This window comes from Perognathus longimembris, chromosome 3 (genome assembly GCF_023159225.1).
Source record: "Perognathus longimembris pacificus isolate PPM17 chromosome 3, ASM2315922v1, whole genome shotgun sequence".
Lineage (NCBI taxonomy): Eukaryota > Metazoa > Chordata > Mammalia > Rodentia > Heteromyidae > Perognathus > Perognathus longimembris.
In genome coordinates this window covers 115,252-137,395 of record NC_063163.1, presented here as the reverse complement: position 1 = coordinate 137,395, position 22,144 = coordinate 115,252, and the positions used below count along the sequence as shown (strand labels likewise).

Below are 22,144 nucleotides of genomic sequence, written 5' to 3'. Positions count from 1 at the left end.
ATTTGAGAATTGTGGTTTGAAGCCAGCCCAGGCAGAAAAGTTCCTCTGAGACTCTTAATCCAATTAACCACTCAAAAAAACCACAGAAGTGGGCTGGGAATGTTAGTGGTAGAGTGCTTGCCTAGCATGCATGAAGCCCTGAGTTCAATTCCTAGTACCACATAAACAGAAAAGCTGGGAAGTGGCACTGTGGCTCAAGTAGTAGAGTGTTAGTCTTGCACAAAAGATGCTCAGGTCCCAGGCCCTGAGTTCAAGCCCATGGACTTGCCAAAAGCAAAAACAAAACCCAGAAGTGGAGCTGTGGTTCAAAGTGGTAGAGCACTATCCCTGAGGAAAAATTTCTCAGGAACAGTGCCTAGTCCCACCACCAAGAAAACAAAAATTCCACACTGCAGAACTCAGTGTAGGACTCCTGATGCACCCATAGAATTCAGTCAAGATGGAGTGTACCAGGATGAAGGACGACTGCTTTGTTCCCACAGCTAGGGGGTGAGTGAGTAGCACTTGAACTGTCTACCTAAGTCCTGGGCCTTATTGCTGTGGTGGCAGGACAAAGGGTGCTATTACCATAACTGTGGTACATACTACTACTGTTCACTGGAGGGGATACTGGATAGGGTCCACCACTAATATTTTCAGGGTGATGCAAGTTGCACTTCATGTTGCACTTCATAATTCACTTCATAATGGGGGTTTGATGAAATCCCCAATGGTCTTAGCTAGAAGAAAAGCCAAATAGTCTTAATTCTCCCCTCCCCCCCTCAGTCCTGGGGACTTGCACTCAGGGCCTGGGCACTGTCCCTGGCTTCTTTTTGCTCAAGGCTAGCACTCTACCTCTTGAGCCACAGCGCCACTTCTGGCCATTTTCTATATATGTGGTGCTGGGGAGTCAAACGCAGGGCTTCATGTATACGAGGCAAGCACTCTACTGCTAGGCCATATTCCCAGTCCCTTGATTAAAAAAGAAATTAGCTTATTTTTTTCTACTAGCAGCCAATTGATAACCTTGATCCACGGTTAGATGGATGTTCAGTGCACTGGATACTGTTCCATGTGTTTAGAATGCTTTATGCTGTCCTATGCCACAGTAGCTTATGACAAGGGGCCACAAGGATGCCCATCTCAGTATACGTAAGTTCACCGGCACACACACATATGCATAGTAGTAAGTGATAGAGGCAGATTCACACTTAGCTTGGTTTGACTTTACCTCCACAGCTTCAAGCACTGTCTGTTTTCCTCAAGCTTTAAGACTGTAGGTATTTAGCTTTGTCAGGGCCTCACCTCAGTTCTGGTGATGGTCAAGTGGTGCAAATCCTTACTGGGAGAAGGCGCCTGGCTACAGACCTCATACAGGATGTCAGGCAGCAACGAAGTCATAGCCCTGCTAGTTCCACGCCACAAGTAGTATCCAGGGACAGCTGGTTTCCATGCTCACCACTTTTGCTTTGTTGTGACCATGGGTGACAATGCAGCCTACAGGGAGCACAGTGCCCTCTGCTGCCCCTTCAGAAGAGTGCTATTGGAAGGAGGGCTGTCTTCCAGCATAAGCTGGCTATGTATAGAGTAAAGCTGTCCCTTTGGTCACATGATCTTCAGAGAGCTAGTGACTCACTCAATTATTCAGCCACTACAGTCCTTACTCAGCACCTACCATGGGAACACAGAAGCTTGAATCCAAATAAGTATATATATATATATATATATATATTTTTTTTTTTTTTTTGCCAGTCCCGGGCCTTGGACTCAGGGCCTGAGCACTGTCCCTGGCTTCTTTTTGCTCAAGGCCAGCACTCTACCTCTTGAGCCACAGTGACACTTCCAGCTTTTTTTATTTATGTGATGCTAAGGAATTGAACCCAGGGCTTCATGAATGCAAGGCAAACACTCTACTGCTAAGCCACATTCCCAGCTAAAGTATCTTTGTAAAGGGAGATACATAGGACATTACAAGAGCAAATATAAAGTTATTGTAACAATTTGTAACTACATGTTTTGTTTTCTATACTATTTAAGAGATTAATATATTTAAAACAACAATTAGTATAAGCCTAATAGTCTCCTCTCCCATAGCTCAGTATGCTCCTTTCCTAGGTAACATTAGACCCATTTAGTAAGGGCAGTAGGTAATCAGCCTCCATCCACTTTACCTTGAGATGACATTCCTTTAGGGCAATTATGACCATATAAGGCAATAAGATCCCCTTACAGTGACCTTTAGACCTGGGTAGTTGCAAGACCCCTTATCTACCATTTGGGCAGCAGCCATAAATCATAGCTTGCCATGATGAAGCCCCTGGTCTACACGTCCATACCAAGGTCCCTGCCTCTAAGACCTCCTAGGTTCTATCTCTCACACCAGACAATAGACTGTATGTCTTCTCGCTTCTCCCTGGTAAGAAGGGGTCTTACTGGTCCCTTTGCTGGCAATAAAACTTTCCTTTGTTCTTTTGTACCTGGATGTCTGTGTGGTTCCTGGCAATGTCTAATATATTCTAACGATTAGTCTAAAAATTAGTAGTAGTATTATAACTTTGGTCCATACCCCCCCCCTTTTTGTGCCTGTACCAGACTTGAACTCAGGGCCTTGTCCTCTTGGTTGGCTTGCTTGTTCTTTGTTGATACCCTACAACGTACTCTGTTTATCATTTCACTAGTTAACTGAAGATGGAGTCTCAAGGGAAGATTGTGAATTCTCTGATTTCAGTCTCACAAGTAGCTAGTGCCAGCTAACATTTGGTTTTATATCTATTTTAAGAGATCAATGTATTTCAGAGAATTGTTTTTGTTTGGAAGCACACAATGGACAAAGATGTAATTTTGTGGTCAACAACCAAAAGAGGGTATGTAGTGTTTAATGAGCAGTGCTTTTTAAATTGTTTTTATTAAGAAATTATAATTTAAAAAGTCAGGTAATGACTACAATTCATCTTCGATAATGTCACTGCTCCCTTTATTCCCCCCCTCCATTTTCCCCCTTCCATCCTTGCCTACAAGTTGATGTAGTGTTTTTTTAAGATAAGCTGATAAAAATTCAAGTTAGAATGTTATAGCTTTAGGGTGTTAACTGTAATATTCATGAGAACCAGAAATAAATTAGCTTTAGACTATATACAAAAGGACATGAGAGAGAAGACCTAAAATTGCATTAACAATATTAGTTTAAAAGCTTGTATTATTGTAACTACTCTTTTATTTTAGTCCAAAAACTTCTACAAACCACAAAAGGAGATGGCACTGTTGGGAACAAAGAAGAAAAGCTATGCAGACAAGAAAATGACAATATGTCTTATAAACTGGCTACTCAAGAGGCTCAGATGTGAGGATTGTGGCTCAAAGCCACCCAGACAGGAAAGTCTGTGAGACTCTTATCTCCAATCAAATCACAGAAAAAGCTGGAAGTGGTGGTGTGACTCAAGTGGTAGAGCATTAGCCTTGAGCAAAAGGAGCTCAAGGAAGGGCCCAAGCCCAGACTTCAAACCTCAGGACTGGTAAAAATAAATAAATAAATAAATAAATAAGGAAATGACTTTGAAAAGAGATTAAAAACTAATGAAAACTCAGAGATTGGCAGAATGGATTTTTTTTAAGCCAACTATGTGGTCTATAAGAGATTCACTTTAGGGGTTGGAGGCATGTCTCAGTTGTGTTATAAATACGCTCTCCAAGAACCACTGAAGTCACAACAATAGACATGAAAATAAGGAATTTACTCAGCAAGGCAAAACTTACTTCTGCAGACAGGTGCACCATCAGCCAGCCAAAAATCTGCCAAGCAGTGTCACTATTTATCCCTAATGCAGCAGGCCCTACCCCTCCTCTGCTTAGATTGGTTGAGCTAAGGCTCACAATCTGCTCAGGATTGGCTACTTTGAATATGGTAAAATGTATTTACATAAGATGACTTTGAAATAAGGTTAATCGCAAAAATATACATTTTAATTCTATCTTGAAAATTAAAGACAAAAGGTTACATTTCAAAAATCCTTCCTTATCCCAAAGCAGTTCTTCTCTTTCTAAACCAGAGCTACACCACCAAACCAAAACTGAAACTTAAGCAACACACTTTGATAGAAAAAACAATTTTTTTGCAGCCACAGACCAGTATCTAAAGTCATATGGAATGGACACTCATTCAGAAATCCCTAGCAAAATACCAACAAATCAAATTCAGTCATACATTCAACGGATTATGCCCAATGACTAGAACTTACTTCTAGAACACAGAAATGACTTGACAGCTGGGTGCCAGTGGCTCATGCCTGTAATCCTAGCTACTCAGGAGGCTGAGATCTGAGGATTGTGGTTCAAAGCCAGCTAGGGCAGGAAAGGCTGTGAGACTCTATCTCCAGTTAACCACCAGAAATCCATAAGTGGCCCTGTGGCTCAAGTGGTAGAGCACTAGTCTTGAGCTGAAGAGCTCAAGGACAGCACCCAGGCCAACAGTTCAAGCCCCATGACCGACAAAAAAAAAAAAAAAAGACTTGACATACAAAACTTAGTGTGACACACCACATAATGGAATGAAGAAAATATTTTATCATCTCAATTGATGCCAAGAAATAATTTTGCAAGACTCAGCACTGTTTCATGATGAAAAAACACACTCAACAAAGTAGGAATAAGAAGAAATGAACACAATTAAAAACCATAGTTGATGCTGAGGTTCAGTGGCATGACTGTAATCCTCAGGAAGCTGAGATCTGATTGCAATTTCAAGCCAGCCTGGGTAGGAAAGTGTGTGAGACTCTTATTCCAATTTGTAAGGTCCACCCCCCCCGGAATGCTCCATGCAGATGCCCACACACACACCTATTTAACTCTGCGCCCAGTACCTGAGTTACCTAGGTATCTGGCACATCTGGAGGCAGTTACCTCCCCCTTCTCTGAGGTCACATCTGTTATGCCCAAGTCGCGAGACGACCACCAAGAAGACCACCAAGAGCCAGACGTTCTGAAATGCAAAAGCAAGGCTTTATTCAGGCAGGCTGCAGCTCGGGCCTTGTCCTACACTCGAACATAGCGGAGGCTAGGAGGAAGGCCCCGAGCTGAACTTTCACAGGGCTTATAAAGGCAAAAAACCACAAAGTCACAGCAATCAGGTATTCAAGCAAGATTAGGATACGGGTACAAATCTGATTGGCTCAGAGCTAGAGACATTCCGGGGCGGTTAGAGTTAAGCATTCCCAGGCGGTTAGAGTTAAGCAGGGAGTTTCCTGACTGGCTGGGCCCTAATAAGCTTGTTCTGCTAGCCAGGATAATTGGTGGCCTGGGTTACTCATAGTTTAAACAGTCAACAAAATGGCTACTGCCTCAAAAATGTGGTTTACTTCAACTCTACACATCCAATCCTGCTTTTCTCTGTGTAATCTGGCTCAACAGGTTGGGGGGGTGGGCATCTGCATGGAGCCCTTCCTGGAGGTGGACTTATATAACTAACCACCAGAAACCTGCAAGTGGAACTGTACTTCAAGTGGTAGAGCACTAGCCTCATGCCAAAACAAATAAAGCAAAACAAAAAACTCAGGAAGAATGCCCAGACTTTGAATTCAAGCCCCAGGACTAGCACAAAAACAAAACAACTGTATGTAAAAAACTCACAGTGAACAGCTTGTTCAATGTTGAGATTCTGAAATCCTCCTCTAATATAAGGATCAACACAAGAATTCTTGCATTTATCATGTCTACTTAATACAGTATTAGACATTCTAGCTTGAGCAATTGGGCAAGAAAAATAAAAGTGAAGGGGAGAAATGAAGAGCCAGACTTTGAAGTTAGGGCCCACTTTACCACTCGAACCCCACTTTACCACGTAAACCTGAGATAAGCAGGCCCTGTGAGCAAACCCAGGACAAGCTTATTAGTGCCCAGCCGATCGAGAACTCTAACGACTGGGAATGCTTAACTCTAACCACCCCTAGAATGCCTCGAGCCCTGAACCAATCAGATTTGTACTCGTAATCTTGCTTGCTTAAACACCTGATTGCTGTAACTTTGTCTTTTGCCTTTATAAGCTCTGTGTAATCACAGCTGGGGGCTGCCTCCTAACCTCCGCTGTGTCGGTGGGTAGGACATGGCCCTGGCCGCAGCCCCGCTTGAATAAAGTCTTGCCTTGCTATTGCATTTCAGAATGTCTGAGTCTCAGTGGTCTTCTTGGTGGTGGTCTCGCGACTTGGCACAACATAAAGAAATTTGAATTGGAAAGAAAATGATCATTGCAAGTTATAGCTAGCCCCAAAGATTCCACAGAAAACTCACTAGAACTAATAAATGAACTTAGCCCAGTAGCAGTATACAAAGTCACACAAAAATCAGTTTTCTACACATTAATAATAAACAATCTATGAAGGAAATTACAAAGCTATTACTTTTGTAATTGAAAGGCTCTAGGCGAGGAGAGAACATGTGGAGAGAAGTAGAGATGATTGAAAAAGAGTTTATTGGGGTACACTCCCAGGGGCCACTCTGGTTGGGATCAGAGAGATCATGCCTGGGCCTGGCTCAGGCAGGGTTTATATGGCAGGGGCAAAAGGTGGTTGGTCAGCAGTGGTAGTTAGCATGTGGCTTGTTCTGCAAGTCTGGATGGGTCCAGTTGCTCAGACTCGTGCTTCTAGGAATGGCTGATGCACAGAGTGTTTCCAAATAGAAAAGTGGTTTATTCCCGGCACCTGTGAGCTCCTCCAGCAGCCAGACAGTAATACCACTAAATAATAATAATAATAATAATAATAATAATAATAATAATGAAAAGCCTTTGGGCTGGGAATATGGTCTAGTGGCAAGAGTGCTTGGCCTCATATACACGAAGCCCTGGGTTCGATTCCTCAGCACCACATATATAGAAAATGGCCAGAAGTGGTGCTGTGGCTCAAGTGGCAGAGTGCTACCCTGGAGCAAAGGAAGCCAGGGACAGTGCTCAGGCCCTGAGTCCAAGGCCCAGGACTGGCCAAAAAAAAAAAAAAAAAAGCCTTTAGGGAATAACAAAATAAAAGATTTGTACATTGAAAACTATAAAAGAAGCTGAGTGCTGGGAGCTCAAGCCTGTACACCTGTAATGTGGAGGCCAGATCTGGCCAGCACCATCATTGGCTGTTGAGGGATGTCAGATTGACTCCATCTCAGATTAAAGAGAGCAGAAGCCAACTCCATCTTCACTAAGATCTCCCACGACCTATCCAGGGAAGTGCCCCTTGGCTGTGATAAGATTCTGTAAACTGCTTGACCACCTGAGTTCTGGAATGTTCAAGGTTAAACCTGTGCCCTCCCATGAGTAGGTATACCCGCTTGCATCATGTGAGCCCCACCAAATCCATGCGCCAAGTCTAACTAAAATGATAGGTTGGTTCAAACAGTTGCTATGAGACAGACTGTAACTCCATTGGCCACCTGCGTGTGACCTGGCATGCTCTCTGTGTTGTAACCTCATTGGCCAGCTGCGTGTGGCAGGCTTGACCACGTGGTGTTTGCCTTTATAACCCGACCCCAAGGGGGCCTGGGGCCCATGGTCCCAGCTCCTGAGTCTGGGCTGCCGCCCTGGCCGGCCAGCCTGCTTTTTATAGTTGTGGTTCCAGCTCCTGGGTCTGGGCTGTGACCCTGGCTGGTCAGTATACTTTTTACTTCCCCAATAAATCCATCTTTTTACTTGAGACTGTCTCTGAGTGGTGGACTCTTGGAGGGATGGGGGATTCCCCCCTTGGACCCCATTACATTGTGGTCCACTCCCTTGGGGGGGGCCCATTACATCAATAAAGCTTTTCAGGAGGCTGAGATCTGAGGATTGCAATTTATTGCCAACCCAGGCAGGAAATACCTCCAATTAACTAGAAAATGATGAAACAAATTAATACATGGATGTACATCCAATGGTCATGAGTATGAAGATATATACTATATGTGTATATTATATGAGTAAGAGATATTAAAGCAGACAACCAGTGATGGAGAACACCACATGGTATTCGGGCAGAAGAGAACTTTCTTGGGCCAAACTGCTGGTCTACTGCTAAATCCAAGGCAGGAAAGAGAGTGACTCCCAGGCAATGCTTTATCTAGGGCTGGAGAGGTGTGTCTAAGTGGGTTAGGGTGTGACCTCAGAGAAGGGGTAGGTAACTGCCTCCTGATGTGCCAGTTACCTAGGTAACTGGATGGAGATTTAAACAGGTGGGGACATCTGCTTGGGTGAAGGGGCCTGAACTTAGGGCCTGGACACTGTCCCTGAGCTTTTCCGCTCAAGGCTAGTGTTCTATCCCTTTGAGCCACAGCACCACTTCCAGTTTTCTGGTGATTAATTGGAGATGAGTGTCATGGCATTTCCTACTTGGGCACACTTTGAACTGTGATCCTCGGATCTCAGCCTCCTGAGAAGCTAGGATTACAAGTTCAGCCATCAGTGCTGGTGCCAAAATACCCTTAAAAGACTTAAGGACAAAAAAAAAAAAAGGCTTAAGGACAAGCTTGTTCTGATTCTGAAACTCACTATGAACTATAGTAATAAACAATATGGTACTAGCATGTAGACATGTATACCAAAGCCGGAAGTGGCTGGGGGCTCCAATTCACCACCAGGAAACCGGAAGTGGAGCTGTAGCTCAAGGTGGTAGCGCACTAGCCTTGCCGGAGAGCTCAGGGACAGCACCCAGGCCCTGAGTTCAAACTCCAATACCTACAAAAAAAAAAAAAGATAATAAACACGAGAGCTGTCCAGGCAGTCGGCACCCGCGTGGCACGCAGAAAGGAGGTCTTCAGTTCATTCCCATCACTCTCCCCGTAAAGAAAGCAAGCGCACAACTTCAGTAACTGTATCGGTGTGTAGGGTAAGAGAATCACACGCTCACAGTTCATGGACTAAAGTTAAAACCTGCCGAAACGGGTTCTGCGAATGATTCCAAGCGTTCCCAGACACCGTGCGCGACCCAGTCGCAAACCGTGGTCCCTCCACGTGAAACAAAAAGCTGGAGTAAAAGACCGGCCCGAGGACGCGCGCCCGGCCCCGCTCCCAGCTCCGTCGGCCCCGCCCGCAGCAGCGGAACCTTGGGCGCACGCCGCTGCGCGCTCGGAGGCTGCGACGGGCCAGAGCGCACGCAGCACTTCCGGGGCGGGCGCGCAGCACTTCCGGCAGGCCCTGCGTCCTGCCGCCATTCTGGTGGTCGCTGCAGCCCTGGCCCTCGCCGTCCCCGCCCCCGGACACGGCGTCGGACGGTGAGGAGTGGGCGGCCGGGCGGGGGTGGGCGGCGCGGTGCCTTTTGTGCGCTGGGCCGGGCGTGCATTCAGGACCGCGGGCCTCTCTCGCCGCCTGCTGCCCGCTTCTCGCGCGTCGCCCCGCCGCCGCGCCGCTTTCCCGTTCCATCCCAGGGTGGGCGGCCGGAGACGGGCGGGGCCCGGCGGGCGAAGGATCTGAGCGCCTGCCGTCCAGTTCCCTGAGACCTGCGGCCGGCGGGGAGCTGCCCCTCCCAGGTGGGCCGGGCCTCGGGTTGCTCGGGTCAGGCTGCCCGGGGATTCGGGCCCCTGATGCCCCGAGACGCTGGGCAGTGCCGGGATCTGCTGGGCGGCCGGTTCCTGAGGGCGGGACACGGCGCCCGGGGTTTGGGGAGGGCTGGAGTCCCGGGCCCTCCAGCGGGAGCCTGGAGTGGCGCAGCCTCACTGGTTGCGCCCCGTTTTAATTCAGGGTTACTCTGGGACCCAGCAAGTCCACCCCTAGGGAGAAAGATCAGCAGCTGCCAAGAGCATAGAATTTCTAGAGCAGAGACATTATGTAGGACACGGTTATTGTGCATACATGCCAATCTCTGGAAGCCGTTCAAAGTGAACTGCGACCTCGCGTAAAGTATGGACCAGGTAAGAGGACTGCGGATGTAGTTAGGTTGTGGAGCGCTTGTGTGGCACGGGTGATTCGATTCCCAGCACCTGAAAAAAAAGTCACTTCATCACTAGTAACAAATGCCCCACACTAATTAGTGTAAGGTGTTAGTAGTAGAAATAGAGGTGTGTAGAAGTAAATGAAAACTCTTGTGTTCTTTCTGTTCGTGTTATTTTAAAATAAAACTTCAAAAGTAACAAAAAAACTTGCTAGAGGTGAATAACAATGCTAGTATGTATACAGACTAATAGAATCCAACTAGCCGTAAACATGCTCAACATCTTGAATATATACACCAGAACACACTCTGAAAGATGATTAGTGGTATTTGACCTCAAGGAAGATAGTGAGTGAGAATGAATTTGAGACAGCCACATAGCATAGTATTTACTGTATTGAATATTGAATGGTAGCAAAATGCAGTCGTTGTGGTAGAAAGTATGAGAAGAGTTTCTATTTGTGCTATTGAGTTATTTTTATAGTTAGTGTTATGAACTCCGGATTTTCAAAAAAAATCACGGGGCTGGGGATATGGCCTAGTGGCAAGAGTGCTTGCCTCTTATATATGAAGCCCTGGGTTCGATTCCCCAGCACCACATATACAGAAAACGGCCAGAAGTGGCACTGTTGCTCAAGTGGTAGAGTGCTAGCCTTGAGCAAAAAGAAGCCAGGGACAGTGCTCAGGCCCTGAGTCCAAGGCCCAGGACTGGCAAAAAAAAAAAAAAAAAAAAAATCACTAAAGTCTAAAAACTAGAATGAATCACTTGTCATTAGCCCCTGTCTGAAAGGTGGTTTCTGGACTGAAGTCTGTAATATCAACCTGAATGGTTCTGACATGTTAGGAAAGACTTGTTACAGCAGAGATTGAGAATCAGGGCATTTCCACCCCCAATTTTCAGACTGAGTTGTTATCTTTGACAAGTTACTTCTCTCCAACATATTTTCTCAGTGGTAAAATGGAGAGTAAGTTCCTCTAAGGACCTTTTTGTTCTCTACTGATTACTGGCACTAAAAGTGTTGAGCTGAAATGTGCTTTGTTATCTTCTACCTATTTATTCAGGAACATATTTTTTTTTCCCTGTGAAAATAAATGTCTGTACTCACGGCTGACTTTTTTTTTTTTATAATGCTTATTGTCCCAGTGCTATCTTTTGCATGTTCCCTAGTTTATTAGAGATGTTTTCAAAGTGCTCACCAGAGCTGGAGACAGAGCATTGTGGGAGAAATATATTGATACAACTGATACATGGATTCTAAATGTTTGATAAGGTTCATCTTGTTAGTTTTGGCCTATTGTGTTGGCTTTTCAAGATCTTAGTAAGTTCTATTCTGTTAGTTTGATCATGATGTATATAAAAAGAACCTGAATAGAGCAGAAATTTTTCCTGTCCTCTGTCAGATGATGATCATTTCCCTAATCATGGGCAGGCCATTTAACATCAGACATGAGTTTGCTGAACTATGAACTGGAGTTTTAAAGTAACTGACAGGCGATATGCACTCTGTCCTTCTCTAGTTGGTGTTGTTTTTGTCACTTGTGGGGCTTTAGCTCAGCCTGGGCCTGAGCTCTTCAGCTCAAGGCTAGTGCTCTACCACTTGGGCCACAGCACCACTTCTGGTTTTCTGGTGGTTAATTGGAGGTAAGAGTCTCACGGCCTTTCCTGCCTGGGCTGGCTTTCAATCATGATCCTCAGATCTCAGCCTGCTGAGTAGCTAGGATTTTACAGGCATGAGACACTGTTGCCTGGCCTCTCTAGTTTTTAGTTGTTGGTTTTTTGTTTAGTTTTGTTTTGTTTTGGCCAGTCCTGGGCCTTGGACTCAGGGCCTGAGCACTGTCCCTGGCTTCTTCCTGCTCCAGGTAGCACTCTGCCACCTGAGCCACAGCGCCTCTTCTGGCCGTTTTCCATATATGTGGTGCTGAGGAATCGAACCGAGAGCTTCATGTGTAGGAGGCAAGCACTCTTGCCACTAGGCCATATTCCCAGCCCCTAGTTTTTAGTTTTAATATTAGACTGGGTTCTAGTCTTCATGAGAGAAGGATATGACTGAGCCAATGTTTTCCTGAGCATACACGGGTACCAGGGATGTATAGGGGTTACAACAGTAAGTAAATGGTTGGGTCATCCCTGTTCTGAAAGCTATGACTTATTGTGGAGTCAGACTTCAGTGCTAGAGGGTGACTGCCACACTGGCAGTGTGCATATGACAGAGAGTAGAAAGGAGTGGGAAATTGGCCTATGCATTAAAAAAAAAAAAGACCTGTCAGAAGGATGAAAGAATTTTCTTTATGGTTAGATTACAAGATGAAAGTCAAGGAGAAGAATTGTGTTCTGGGAAGGCCTAGAAGCTTAAAGAATTAGGGAGTTACAGATGGTCAGCAACTTGAAAATGCAGTCTGATCAGATGCAGTCTGAGCTTTATATGTTATGTTCAAATTTTATTCTACAGGTATCTGGGAAACTAAAGAATGTTCAGACAAGTTACCTCAGGCTTTTGGGTTTCAGAGGACTCTGCTAGCAGTACCATGAGTGGGCTTTGGAGAAGGAGGTTAGAGTTAAAACAATGGCAAAGATATAGAATGGAGGAGGGGCTGATAGATATCTCAGGTACATACTGGCAGTAGTTATAAAGTGCAGGTACAGTGCCCAGGTCCTGAGTTCAAGCCCTAGGACCAGCACAAAGAAATGGCATAAGATATGAGACTACATAAACTGAAGTTAGATGGTGAGTTTGAGAAAGTTCTGGTTCTATATGTAGCATAATCTGTAGTGGATTATCATGTGTAACTAAACAAGAACAATGTCCTCGGGAGGGAGGAACATCCAATGATGTTTTAGTAAAAGTCCAAGCTTGATGGGTTGAGCCCATTAATGGTTGGGCCACTGTAGGGAGGGTTCTTATAATGAGAGAAAGATAGAGGATACTACTGTAGGGGTCAGGTTTATCATTGGCATGTATTTCCTTCCTCCCTTCTTTCCTCGTATGTCTGTCTCTTTTTTGTCATTTGTGGGGCTTGAACTTTGGGCCTGAGCGCTGTCTTTGAGCTCTTCTGCTCAAGGCTACACAGAGCCATTTCCAGTTTTTTTGAGTAGTTAATTGGAGATAAGAGTCTCTTGGGGACGGTTCTGCCTAGGCTGGCTTTGGCCTGAGATCTTGAGATCTCAGCATCCTGAGCCACCAGCGCCTCTCTCTTTTTGTGTGTACATGTGTATTGGGGCTTGAACTCAAGGCCTTGATCTCTCACTTGGCTTTTTCCCTCGAGGATGGCACTCTTCCACTTGAGCCAAATGTCCACTTCTAGCTTTTTGCTGGTTAATTAAAGTAAAGGTTCATGGACTTTTCTGACTAGACTGCCTATAAACTTCAGTCCTCAGATCTCAGCCTCCTGAATAGCTAGGATTACAGGCATGAGCCACCAGTGTCTAACTCCAGGCATATACTTTTGACTACCTTTCCTTTGTTTTTTTCAGGTTCAACTTATTTTTGTTCTACTATCGTCTGTTTTTTATGGGTTCATCAAAAAGCCATGTAGGCGGTTTGCTCTTTGAAGACTACTTTTAAAGTGTCTAGGTAAGTCTTATCAGGGAAGGCATGCAATGCTTTGTTTCTTTGCAACTCTGAAAGTATTGTTCTAGGATTTATAAAACGATATTCTAACATTATCTTTGCATATGCTATTTGTTTGCCTTTACTGTTTCTTACTTTTTAATGTTTAGGAGACTTTTATTAGAGAAATTTTGAAAATTACTTGGAGTTCTTGGAGGAAGAACTTTATAAAAATTTATACTGGCCAGTAGTGGTGGCTCATGCCTATAATCCTATCTACTCAAGAGTCTGAGATCTGAGGATCATGGTTTGAATCCAACTCAGGCAGAAAAGCTCATGAGACTCATCTTCAGTTAACCACTAGGAAACTGGGCGTGGAGCTGTGGCTCAAAGTGGTAGAGGGCTAGCCTTGAGCTGGGACAATGCCCAGGCCCTGAGTTCAAGTCCCATGACCTATCACAAAACAAAACTAGCAACAATGTAATACTGTCTGTCACAGTGCAGAGAGTATATTCAGGAAGATGTGCTGGGTATATATGTTTGTGTTAGAATGTGGGATATGAAGAGTGAGTTCTATAGTATTCGTTGAAGAACTTGTTTATGTGTATATGTGGGTCCTTTGGTTTGAAATTCAGTGCCTAGGCTCTGCTCCTGAACTGTTTTTGCTAAAGACTAGTGCTCTACCACTTGAGTCACAGCTCTACTTCCAACTATTTTTGGTAGTTTATTGGAGATAAGAATCTCATGAACTTTCTAGCTCACTTTGAACTGGGATCCTCAGATCTTAGCCTCCTGAGTAGCTAGGATGACAGGTGTGTTCCACTGTTGCCTGGCTTGAAGAACTTTCTTTTAAAGTTGGAGGTTATTAGAGTATGATTGTAAAACTTGGTGTGAGGCAGGCATGTGAGTAGAACATTGAAGTTGGTTGGTAGAGTTGGTGGTGAGTAGAGGAAAAATGGAGGGCATGTATACATTTAGATATAGCTGGGTTTTTTTTTGCCTACATGATATGTAGTATAATAGCTCTTTATTATGAGCAACCCTTGGCAGTTTACTGTTACCAATTATAGCCAGATAGGATTATTGAGAAAGCTCTCTTTTCCTTTAAAGTCTAGTTTTACCGACTTTTGGGTTGTGAGATGATTAACCCATTATTTCTACATCTTTTTTCATCATATTTGTTAAGATCATTTTCAGAGATTTTTCTAATATTAAATTACTGTATTAAACTAAATTACTGTATTTTTCTTACATTCTTTCTAGTTCTGAAAGCAGTTTTCCAAAAGAAAGTATAATTGTCCAGTTCAGGAGTTAAATTTTCTAACGAAGTATTTATTTTTTCAATGGTCCATTTCCTTTTTTTTTTTTTTTTTTTTGCTAGTCCTGGAGCTTGGACTCAGGGCCTGAGCACTGTCCCTGGCTTCTTTTGCTCAAGCCACAGCCAGCGCCTCTTCTGGCCTTTTCTGTTTATGTGGTACTGAGAAATCAAACCCAGGGCTCCATGCATGCAAGACAAGCACTCTATCGCTAAGTCATATCCCCAGCCTTCCTTTTGAATTTTTGACTAAAATATAAGATACCACTAATAGAGGCAATAGAAAGCACTAGTGTCAACAATAACGTATAAAATGGAACTTATAAAAGCTATTAATTTTTCTAATGGTGTGTATGAGATTAATGAAATATGCTGTTCTCTGAGGAGCAACCCATGGCAAGAATATCTCTTCACTATTACCAATAACACAGAGCTTGACATGTGCTCTTACCAGTACCTGGCACTTTTAGTAAGCAATGGAATGTCATTTAATGAGAAGGTATTTGTTTTTATTTTTAGAGACAGGTTTTTATTATGTTGCTCTGATTGCTTTGAACTCCTAGGTTCGAGTGATCCTGTTATCCCAGCTCCAAGTAGCTCAGTCTCTGGGCCCACACCACTCTTCCTGATTATTAATGAGGAAAGATTTTATGGTCTCGGGGTGGGAATATGGCCTAGTGGCAAGAGTGCTTGCCTCCTATACATGAAGCCCTAGGTTCAATTCCTCAGCACCACATATATAGAAAACAGCCAGAAGTGGAGCTGTGGTTCAAGTGGCAGAGTGCTAGCCTTGAACAAAAAGAAGCCAGGGACAGTGCTCAGGCCCTGAGTCCAAGGCCAGGACTGGCAAAAAAAAAAAAAAAAAAAAAAAAAAAAGATTTTATGGTCTGTTCACTTTGTATATTAGTTCCAGAATCTGTTTCTGGATTTCAGTCTGAGAATGGCCTGCCAGAATGGAAGTTGGAAGTGATGAGAAGAGTGAAATGATAAAAAACAGAAGAATCGAGAGTGGAGTTGGGAGTTGCACAAATACTAAATGGAATTTATACATAAAGTGAAGAAAAGAGTTGTGTAATTGATGTGATTGAATACCTGATTTGGGGATGAAAAACTAGGTTGGATTGGGACCTCTTCATATAGGTGTGTTAGAGATACAAGTCCTTTATAGGCTGGAAATGATGCTCTAGTAGTAGTAGAGGGCTGCCTAGCCTGTACAAGGCCCTGGATTCTATCCCTAGCACTGCAGGAAAATGGGGGAGGGGAGACACAGATGTAAAAAGGAATGAAATGATTATACTTAGATTAGGAAAGACTTTAAGCATAATTTAAAGCCTGTAGTATAAGGAAAACAGTCTTAAGTTAAATCTTTTGTAAATCATACGTGGGTAAAATGTTATAAGGAGCCAGGCACTGGTGGCTTACACCTGTAATCCTAACTACTTAGGAGGCTGAAGTCTGAAAGTTTTTACACAGTTTGAAGCCAGCCCGGGCAGGAAAGGCCATGAGATTTAGCTCCAATTAACCACCAATAGACTGGAAGTGGCACTGTGGCTCAAAGTGGTAGACCCTTAGCCTTGAGCAGAAAAGCTCAGGGACATTGCCCAGGCCCTGAGTTCAAATCCCATGACTGACACCCCCCCCAACAAAAAAAGAAGAAAAAAAACTACATAAAGAGACAAATACAAGCTGAGGAAATGCTTTCAATAAAAGGACTTTTGTGGGGGTGGAGATATAGCTTAGTTGGTAGAGTGCTAGCCAGTGAGTGAAAATGGCAGATACTGAGTTTGAGTCCTGGTCTCTGATCTAAAGAAGAAAAAGCTCTGTGTGTGTGTGTGTGTGTGTGTGTGTGTGTGTGTGTGTGTATTCTAGCACTTGAACTCAAAGCTATGTGTGTATGTGTGTGTATACTAGTGCTTGAACTTGGCCTGGGTGCTGTCCCTGAGATTTTGTGCTCAAAGTTAGCATTTCTGGCTTTTTTGGGTAGCTAATTGGAGATAAGAGTCTCTTGGATTTACCTTCCTGGGCTTGCTTCAAACTGTGATACTTAGATCTCAGCCTGCTGAGTATCAGCTAGGATTATAGGTGTGAGCCACCAGTGCCCAGCTTACTGTTTCTTACATTAAAAAATATTAGCAATGATTAAGAAAAATGGACAAAATGAACCAATACTTAAATAAGAAAAGTAAGACCATTAAGAAAAAGATGTAGGTTCATTAGTAAATATTTAAATGTTAACTATTTCTAAGAAAAGCAGTTTAAACATTTGTGGAGCCATCTCTGCATCACTTGATATCAGGGTTTCTGCTTGAGCCTCTCCGTCCAGCCAGCCAATGGGTAGCTTTCCCACCTAATGACCCTGGAGCCCTTGGACCAAAGGAAAATAAAGCTTTTTGGAGAAGAAAAAAATTGCAGTGAGATACTGGTTCCACCAAGGTGTATGAAGGATTGGAAGTTAATTCTACATCTCTGCAGAGATGTCTTATCAGGGATGTCCTTTGATGGTCTATATCCATTTCTTTATACCCTTTTACCTCCCCAGCCAACACAGGTAGCACATTGCAAAGCTCTGTGTTAAATTTAAATACCTAGCTAGAGTAGATAGGGGTGTAGTTCTGTTGGCCGAGGATTCACCTAGCCATTCCTAAAGCCCTAGGTTTTATCCCAGCATTCTAAATAGACCCCAGAAACCTAAGGGGCCTAAAACAGCATAAAACAATGCTTTTTTTTAAATTTTAATGCCAGTCCTGGTGCTTGAACTCAGGGCCTGAGCACGGCTGTGGCTTCTTTTTGCTCAAGGCTAACACTCTACCACTTGAGCCACAGCGCCACTTTTGGCTTTTTCTATATATATGGTGCTGAGGAATCAAACCCAGGGCTTCATGTATATAAGGCAGGCACTTTACCACTAAGCCATATTCCCAGCTCTTGCAAAGTTTTCTTTACTAGGGCTTGATCTTAGGGTGTAGGCTCTTAGCTTTTTTGATCAAGGCTAGTGTTCTGTTACTTGAGCCGCAACTCCACTTCAAGCATTTTGGTGGTTAATTAGAGATGAGTTGCGCAGACTTTTCCCCCTTAATGGCTAACCTACCCCAGACTGGGGCCCAAATTCGGTGTCTGATACTTATGCTTATTGCCTGGCACTCTTAACACCTGAGCCATGCCACCTCCTCCATTGTTTGTTTGTTTTTTTTGCCAGTCCTGGGCCTTGGACTCAGGGCCTGAGCACTGTCCCTGGCTTCTTTTTGCTCAAGGCTAGCACTCTGCCACTTGAGTCACAGCACCACTTCTGGCCATTTTCTGTATATGTGGTGCTGGGGAATCGAACCCAGGGCCTCATGTATACGAGGCAAGTGCTCTTGCCACTAGGCCATATCCCCAGCCCCTCATCCATTGGTTTTGAACCTTGATTCCCAGATCTCAGCCACCTCTGAATAGTTAGGATTACAGGAGGATTACAGATGTGAACCGCTGGCACCAGCTTCATAAATCCTTTAGAGATGAAAACATATATCAGTGTAGACTCTTGGAATGATGCCTTTATAATGTGGAGTAGAACAATACTTTATTCAAAATCATGTTCCATAAAAGCAATTTACTTCTACTTTTTGCAGCAGTGTTGAAAATCTGTAGAGTACAGAGTTGTATGTGTTGTAACAGAAAGAAGATGGAGGTGTTGCCAGAACTACGTAGACCTTCAGCTCGCCTGGAGTGTGACCACTGTGGGTTCCGAGGCACTGATTACGAGAATGTACAGATCCACATGGGTACCATCCATCCAGAATTCTGTGATGACATGGACGCTGGGGGGTTAGGTAAAATGATATTTTACCAGAAAAGTGCAAAGCTCTTTCACTGCCACAAGTGCTTCTTCACCAGCAAGATGTACTCTAATGTGTATTATCATATCACGTCCAAACATGCAGCCCCAGAGACATGGACTGATAAACCAAAAAAACAGTTGAACAAAGAAGCAGATCCTATGAAAAACCCGCCCCTTCCTGTGAACCAGAACATACCCTCTAGCCCTACAGAACCAAAGCCTGTATCTGCCCTCCCCATGGAAGCACAGAAACTTAGCCCTGGATTGTCGCCAGAGTCACCAAAACCTGTCCCTCCTGGTCCACCGGAGCCTCAGAAGCCTGGCCTTGTTCCTCCTGAGCCACTGAAAACTTCTCTTTCCTCTGAACTTCCAAAACCAGCCCCTGTGGTTTCTGAGGTACAGAAGCCTGGCCTTGTCCCTTCTCCAGAGCCACAGAAGCCTGCTCCCTTGACTCCTGAGCCAGTGAAGGCTGCTCATGTGAGCCCCAAGGCTCAGAAGCACTCTCCTTTTGCTGATACAGGTCCCCCCCTGCATCCTCATCTCCAGAGTCACCAGTTCTGGCTGTTTCACCTGAACCTTGGGGGCCATCCCCAACTGCATCTCCAGAGTCTCGGAAGCCAGCCAGGTCTGCCTCTCCTGAACCAAGAAAACCATCACCTTCAGAATCCCCTGAACCTTGGAAGCCATTCTCTGCTATTTCCCCGGAGCCACGTAGACCAGCCCCAGCTGTGTCCCCAGGTTCCTGGAAGCCAGGAACACCCGGGTCCCCAAGGCCTTGGAAATCCAGTCCTTCTATATCACCAGGACCTTGGAAGCCAACTAAGCCTGCTTCGTCTATGTCTCCTGGACCTTGGAAGCCAATTCCTTCTGTTTCGCCTGGACCTTGGAAGCCAACTCCTTCTGTGTCCCCTGCATCCTGGAAGTCATCTTCAGTCTCATCTGGTTCCTGGAAAACTCCTCCCACATCTCCAGAGTCATGGAAGTCCGGCCCACCAGAGCTCCGAAAGACAGCCTCCACCTTGTCACCTGAACATTGGAAGGCAGTTCCCCCTGTGTCTCCTGAGCTTCGTAGACCAGGTCCACCACTCTCCCCAGATATCCACAGCCCAGCAGGGTCTCCAGAGCTCAGGAAACCCTCAGGGTCACCAGACCTTTGGAAGCTTTCACCTGACCAGCGAAAAACTGCCTCTCTTGATTTTCCTGACCAGAAAAGTTCCCGTAGTGCTTCTCCAGATCTCTGGAAACCTTCCTTTAACATGGAACCTCAGAAATCTGTCTTCCCTGATGCCCGGAAATTGGGTCCTTCTGGACCATCTGAGCCCCCCAAAGTGGCCCCAGACATCTGGAAGCCTGTCCTCTCTATTGATGCTGACCCTAGAAAGTCTGCACTGTTTCCTGAGCCCACCAAAGTGGTCCCACCTGCTTCTCCTGAGCCACGGAAACGTGCGCTTTTCCCCGAGGCCCGGAAGCATACCCTTTTCCCTGAACTCCCCAAACCTGCCATGTTCTCAGAGTCTCAGAAGGCAGCAGAGCTTAGAGATGAGCTACAGTTGGATGCTGGAGATGAGGAAAAATGTGGTGTTTTGGTTCAGGAAGAGCTTCTGGCTACACCTAAGAAACTCTTAGAAGATGCTTTATTTCCTTCCTCCAAGAAGCTCAAGAAAGACAGCCAAGAGAACTCAGATGCTGAGCTTAGTAGCAGTGAATACATCAGAACAGACTTGGACACTATAGACATTAAGGGCCAAGAGTCAAGCAGTGACCAAGAACAGGTGGATGTGGAATCTATTGATTTTAGCAAAGAGCATAAAATGGATATGACTAGTCCAGAGCAATCAAAAAATGTGCTACAGTTCACTGAAGAAAAAGAAGCATTCATCTCTGAAGAGGAGATTGCAAAATACATGAAGCGTGGAAAAGGGAAGTATTATTGCAAAATTTGTTGCTGTCGTGCTATGAAAAAAGGTGCTGTTTTGCATCATTTGGTTAATAAGCATAATGTCCACAGTCCATACAAGTGTACAATTTGTGGGAAGGCATTTCTTTTGGAATCTCTCCTTAAAAATCACGTAGCAGCCCACGGGCAGAGTTTGCTTAAATGTCCACGTTGTAATTTTGAATCAAATTTCCCAAGAGGCTTTAAGAAACATTTAACTCATTGTCAAAGCCGGCACAATGAAGAGGCAAATAAGAAGCTAATGGAAGCTCTTGACTCACCACTGGAGTCTCAGCAAGTCTGATTTTTAAGGACAGTGTGAGTACTTGTTTTGCAATGTCCTTTGCTGACTGTCATAGTTTATTAGCCTAGTTGGATCAGTATATGGTGATGCTCATGGTGTCTCCTGTGTTGCAAAGGAAGCATTTGGTTGTTGTTTTTTTTCATGGTATCTGTTTATGTGACTATCTTGTAAGTCAATAAATTTGTACTGTGTATGCCAGATGGATAAAGTTTCTTATTTAAGTATATTTGAATAATAATGGAAAGTAGTAGACATTGCATTTAGTAAATAAGAACAAGTTGTAAACACCTAGTTAAAATGTGAGTGAAACTGATTTCAGATAATAGATGTTATTAAGTAAAGAGCTCAGTAGTAGAACAGTTGTCTATCCTGTGTGAGGCCCTGGGTTCAATCCCTTGTACCTAAAGAGGAAAAAAAAGAATTATTAGGTGAAATGTTTAAGAATTAGGCATGAGAAGTAAATTTGGAGAAAAAAGTTCTTCCCTTTCCTAATTGTATTTTCAAATCTTAGGAGTTGTTTTGTTTGATCATGTAAATTAGTTTATAAATGTTTTAACAGTTTCTAGGTGTTTATTAGCTTTGATATCATGGAAAGTTGTAGTCCTCAGGGTCACTGATTTTCTGCTGAGAAAGTTGAGTAAGTCTTGAAGGTGGTCTGCAGTCTTCTACAGGAGGTGAAGAGAAGGGTAGTGTATTGGGGGCTTGCTTTTGTCCTTCATTATTTCCAGTAGTCTTCCATGTGGTGTCTTGCCCTTCACTTTCCTGCCAGTTCACCTTACACTAACAGATGATCCTTTAAATTGCCAAATTTGTTGAGTTTGTACTTCCTACTCCTGAGCCTTAAATGCCCCTACTGAGGCTTTAAGCCCAGGGTAATGGGTAGGAGCTGAAAGTCTTCCAGATTCATAGTAAAAATTTTTATAAACAGAGCCAGGCATGGCGGTGCATACCTGTACTCCCAGCTACTCAGGAGTCTTAAGGTGCAAGAATTGAGATCAGTAGTTAAAGACCATCCTGGGTAGCATAGTGTAGCTGTCTCAAAAACAAAACAAAACAAAAAACCCAAAACCAAAAAAGCAAACATTTCTGTTTCAAGAACGATTTCAATTTTGTTTTCCACAGTTTTGTCACTGTAAATACCTCATATCTGTTCATGGATTATTTTATTCTAAACTATCTAGTCAAATGTATTACCAACCAAATTAAAAAGGCTTTCATGTCAGCAGTGTCTTCATGTGATTTCTTATGTGTAATTGCAATAGTCAGACTTGTTGCTGTGGCAAATACCTGAGAGAATTTAAAGGAGGAAAGGTTTAATTTGGGTTGATGGTTTCAGAGGTTTCTGTCTGTGGCCAGCTGGCACTATT

General features: G+C 44.0%; 2 protein-coding genes and 1 long non-coding RNA gene across 3 annotated transcripts in view; 2 read left to right on the top strand and 1 right to left on the bottom strand.

Annotated features, from left to right (window-relative positions):
* The first annotated feature begins 6,369 nt into the window (after positions 1-6,369).
* The window catches only part of LOC125348080, a 26,947-nt gene continuing 11,172 nt past the window's right edge, over positions 6,370-22,144 (top strand). Inside the window, exon 1 of the long non-coding RNA XR_007210294.1 lies at positions 6,370-6,539. This is a non-coding gene — a long non-coding RNA (uncharacterized LOC125348080). The remainder of the gene's footprint in view (positions 6,540-22,144) is intronic.
* Champ1 (chromosome alignment maintaining phosphoprotein 1) lies at positions 9,093-21,813 on the top strand. The gene is given in 4 exon segments (XM_048341021.1): positions 9,093-9,198; positions 13,327-13,426; positions 18,375-19,057; positions 19,060-21,813. Coding segments are annotated over 2 exon segments (2,394 nt in total). The 5' UTR covers positions 9,093-9,198; positions 13,327-13,426; positions 18,375-18,381; the 3' UTR covers positions 20,778-21,813.
* Coprs (coordinator of PRMT5 and differentiation stimulator) overlaps positions 21,084-22,144 on the bottom strand; it is a 15,718-nt gene continuing 14,657 nt past the window's right edge. The window contains exon 5 of the mRNA XM_048341024.1: positions 21,084-21,178. The gene's annotated coding sequence lies outside the window, so the exon portion shown is untranslated. The remainder of the gene's footprint in view (positions 21,179-22,144) is intronic.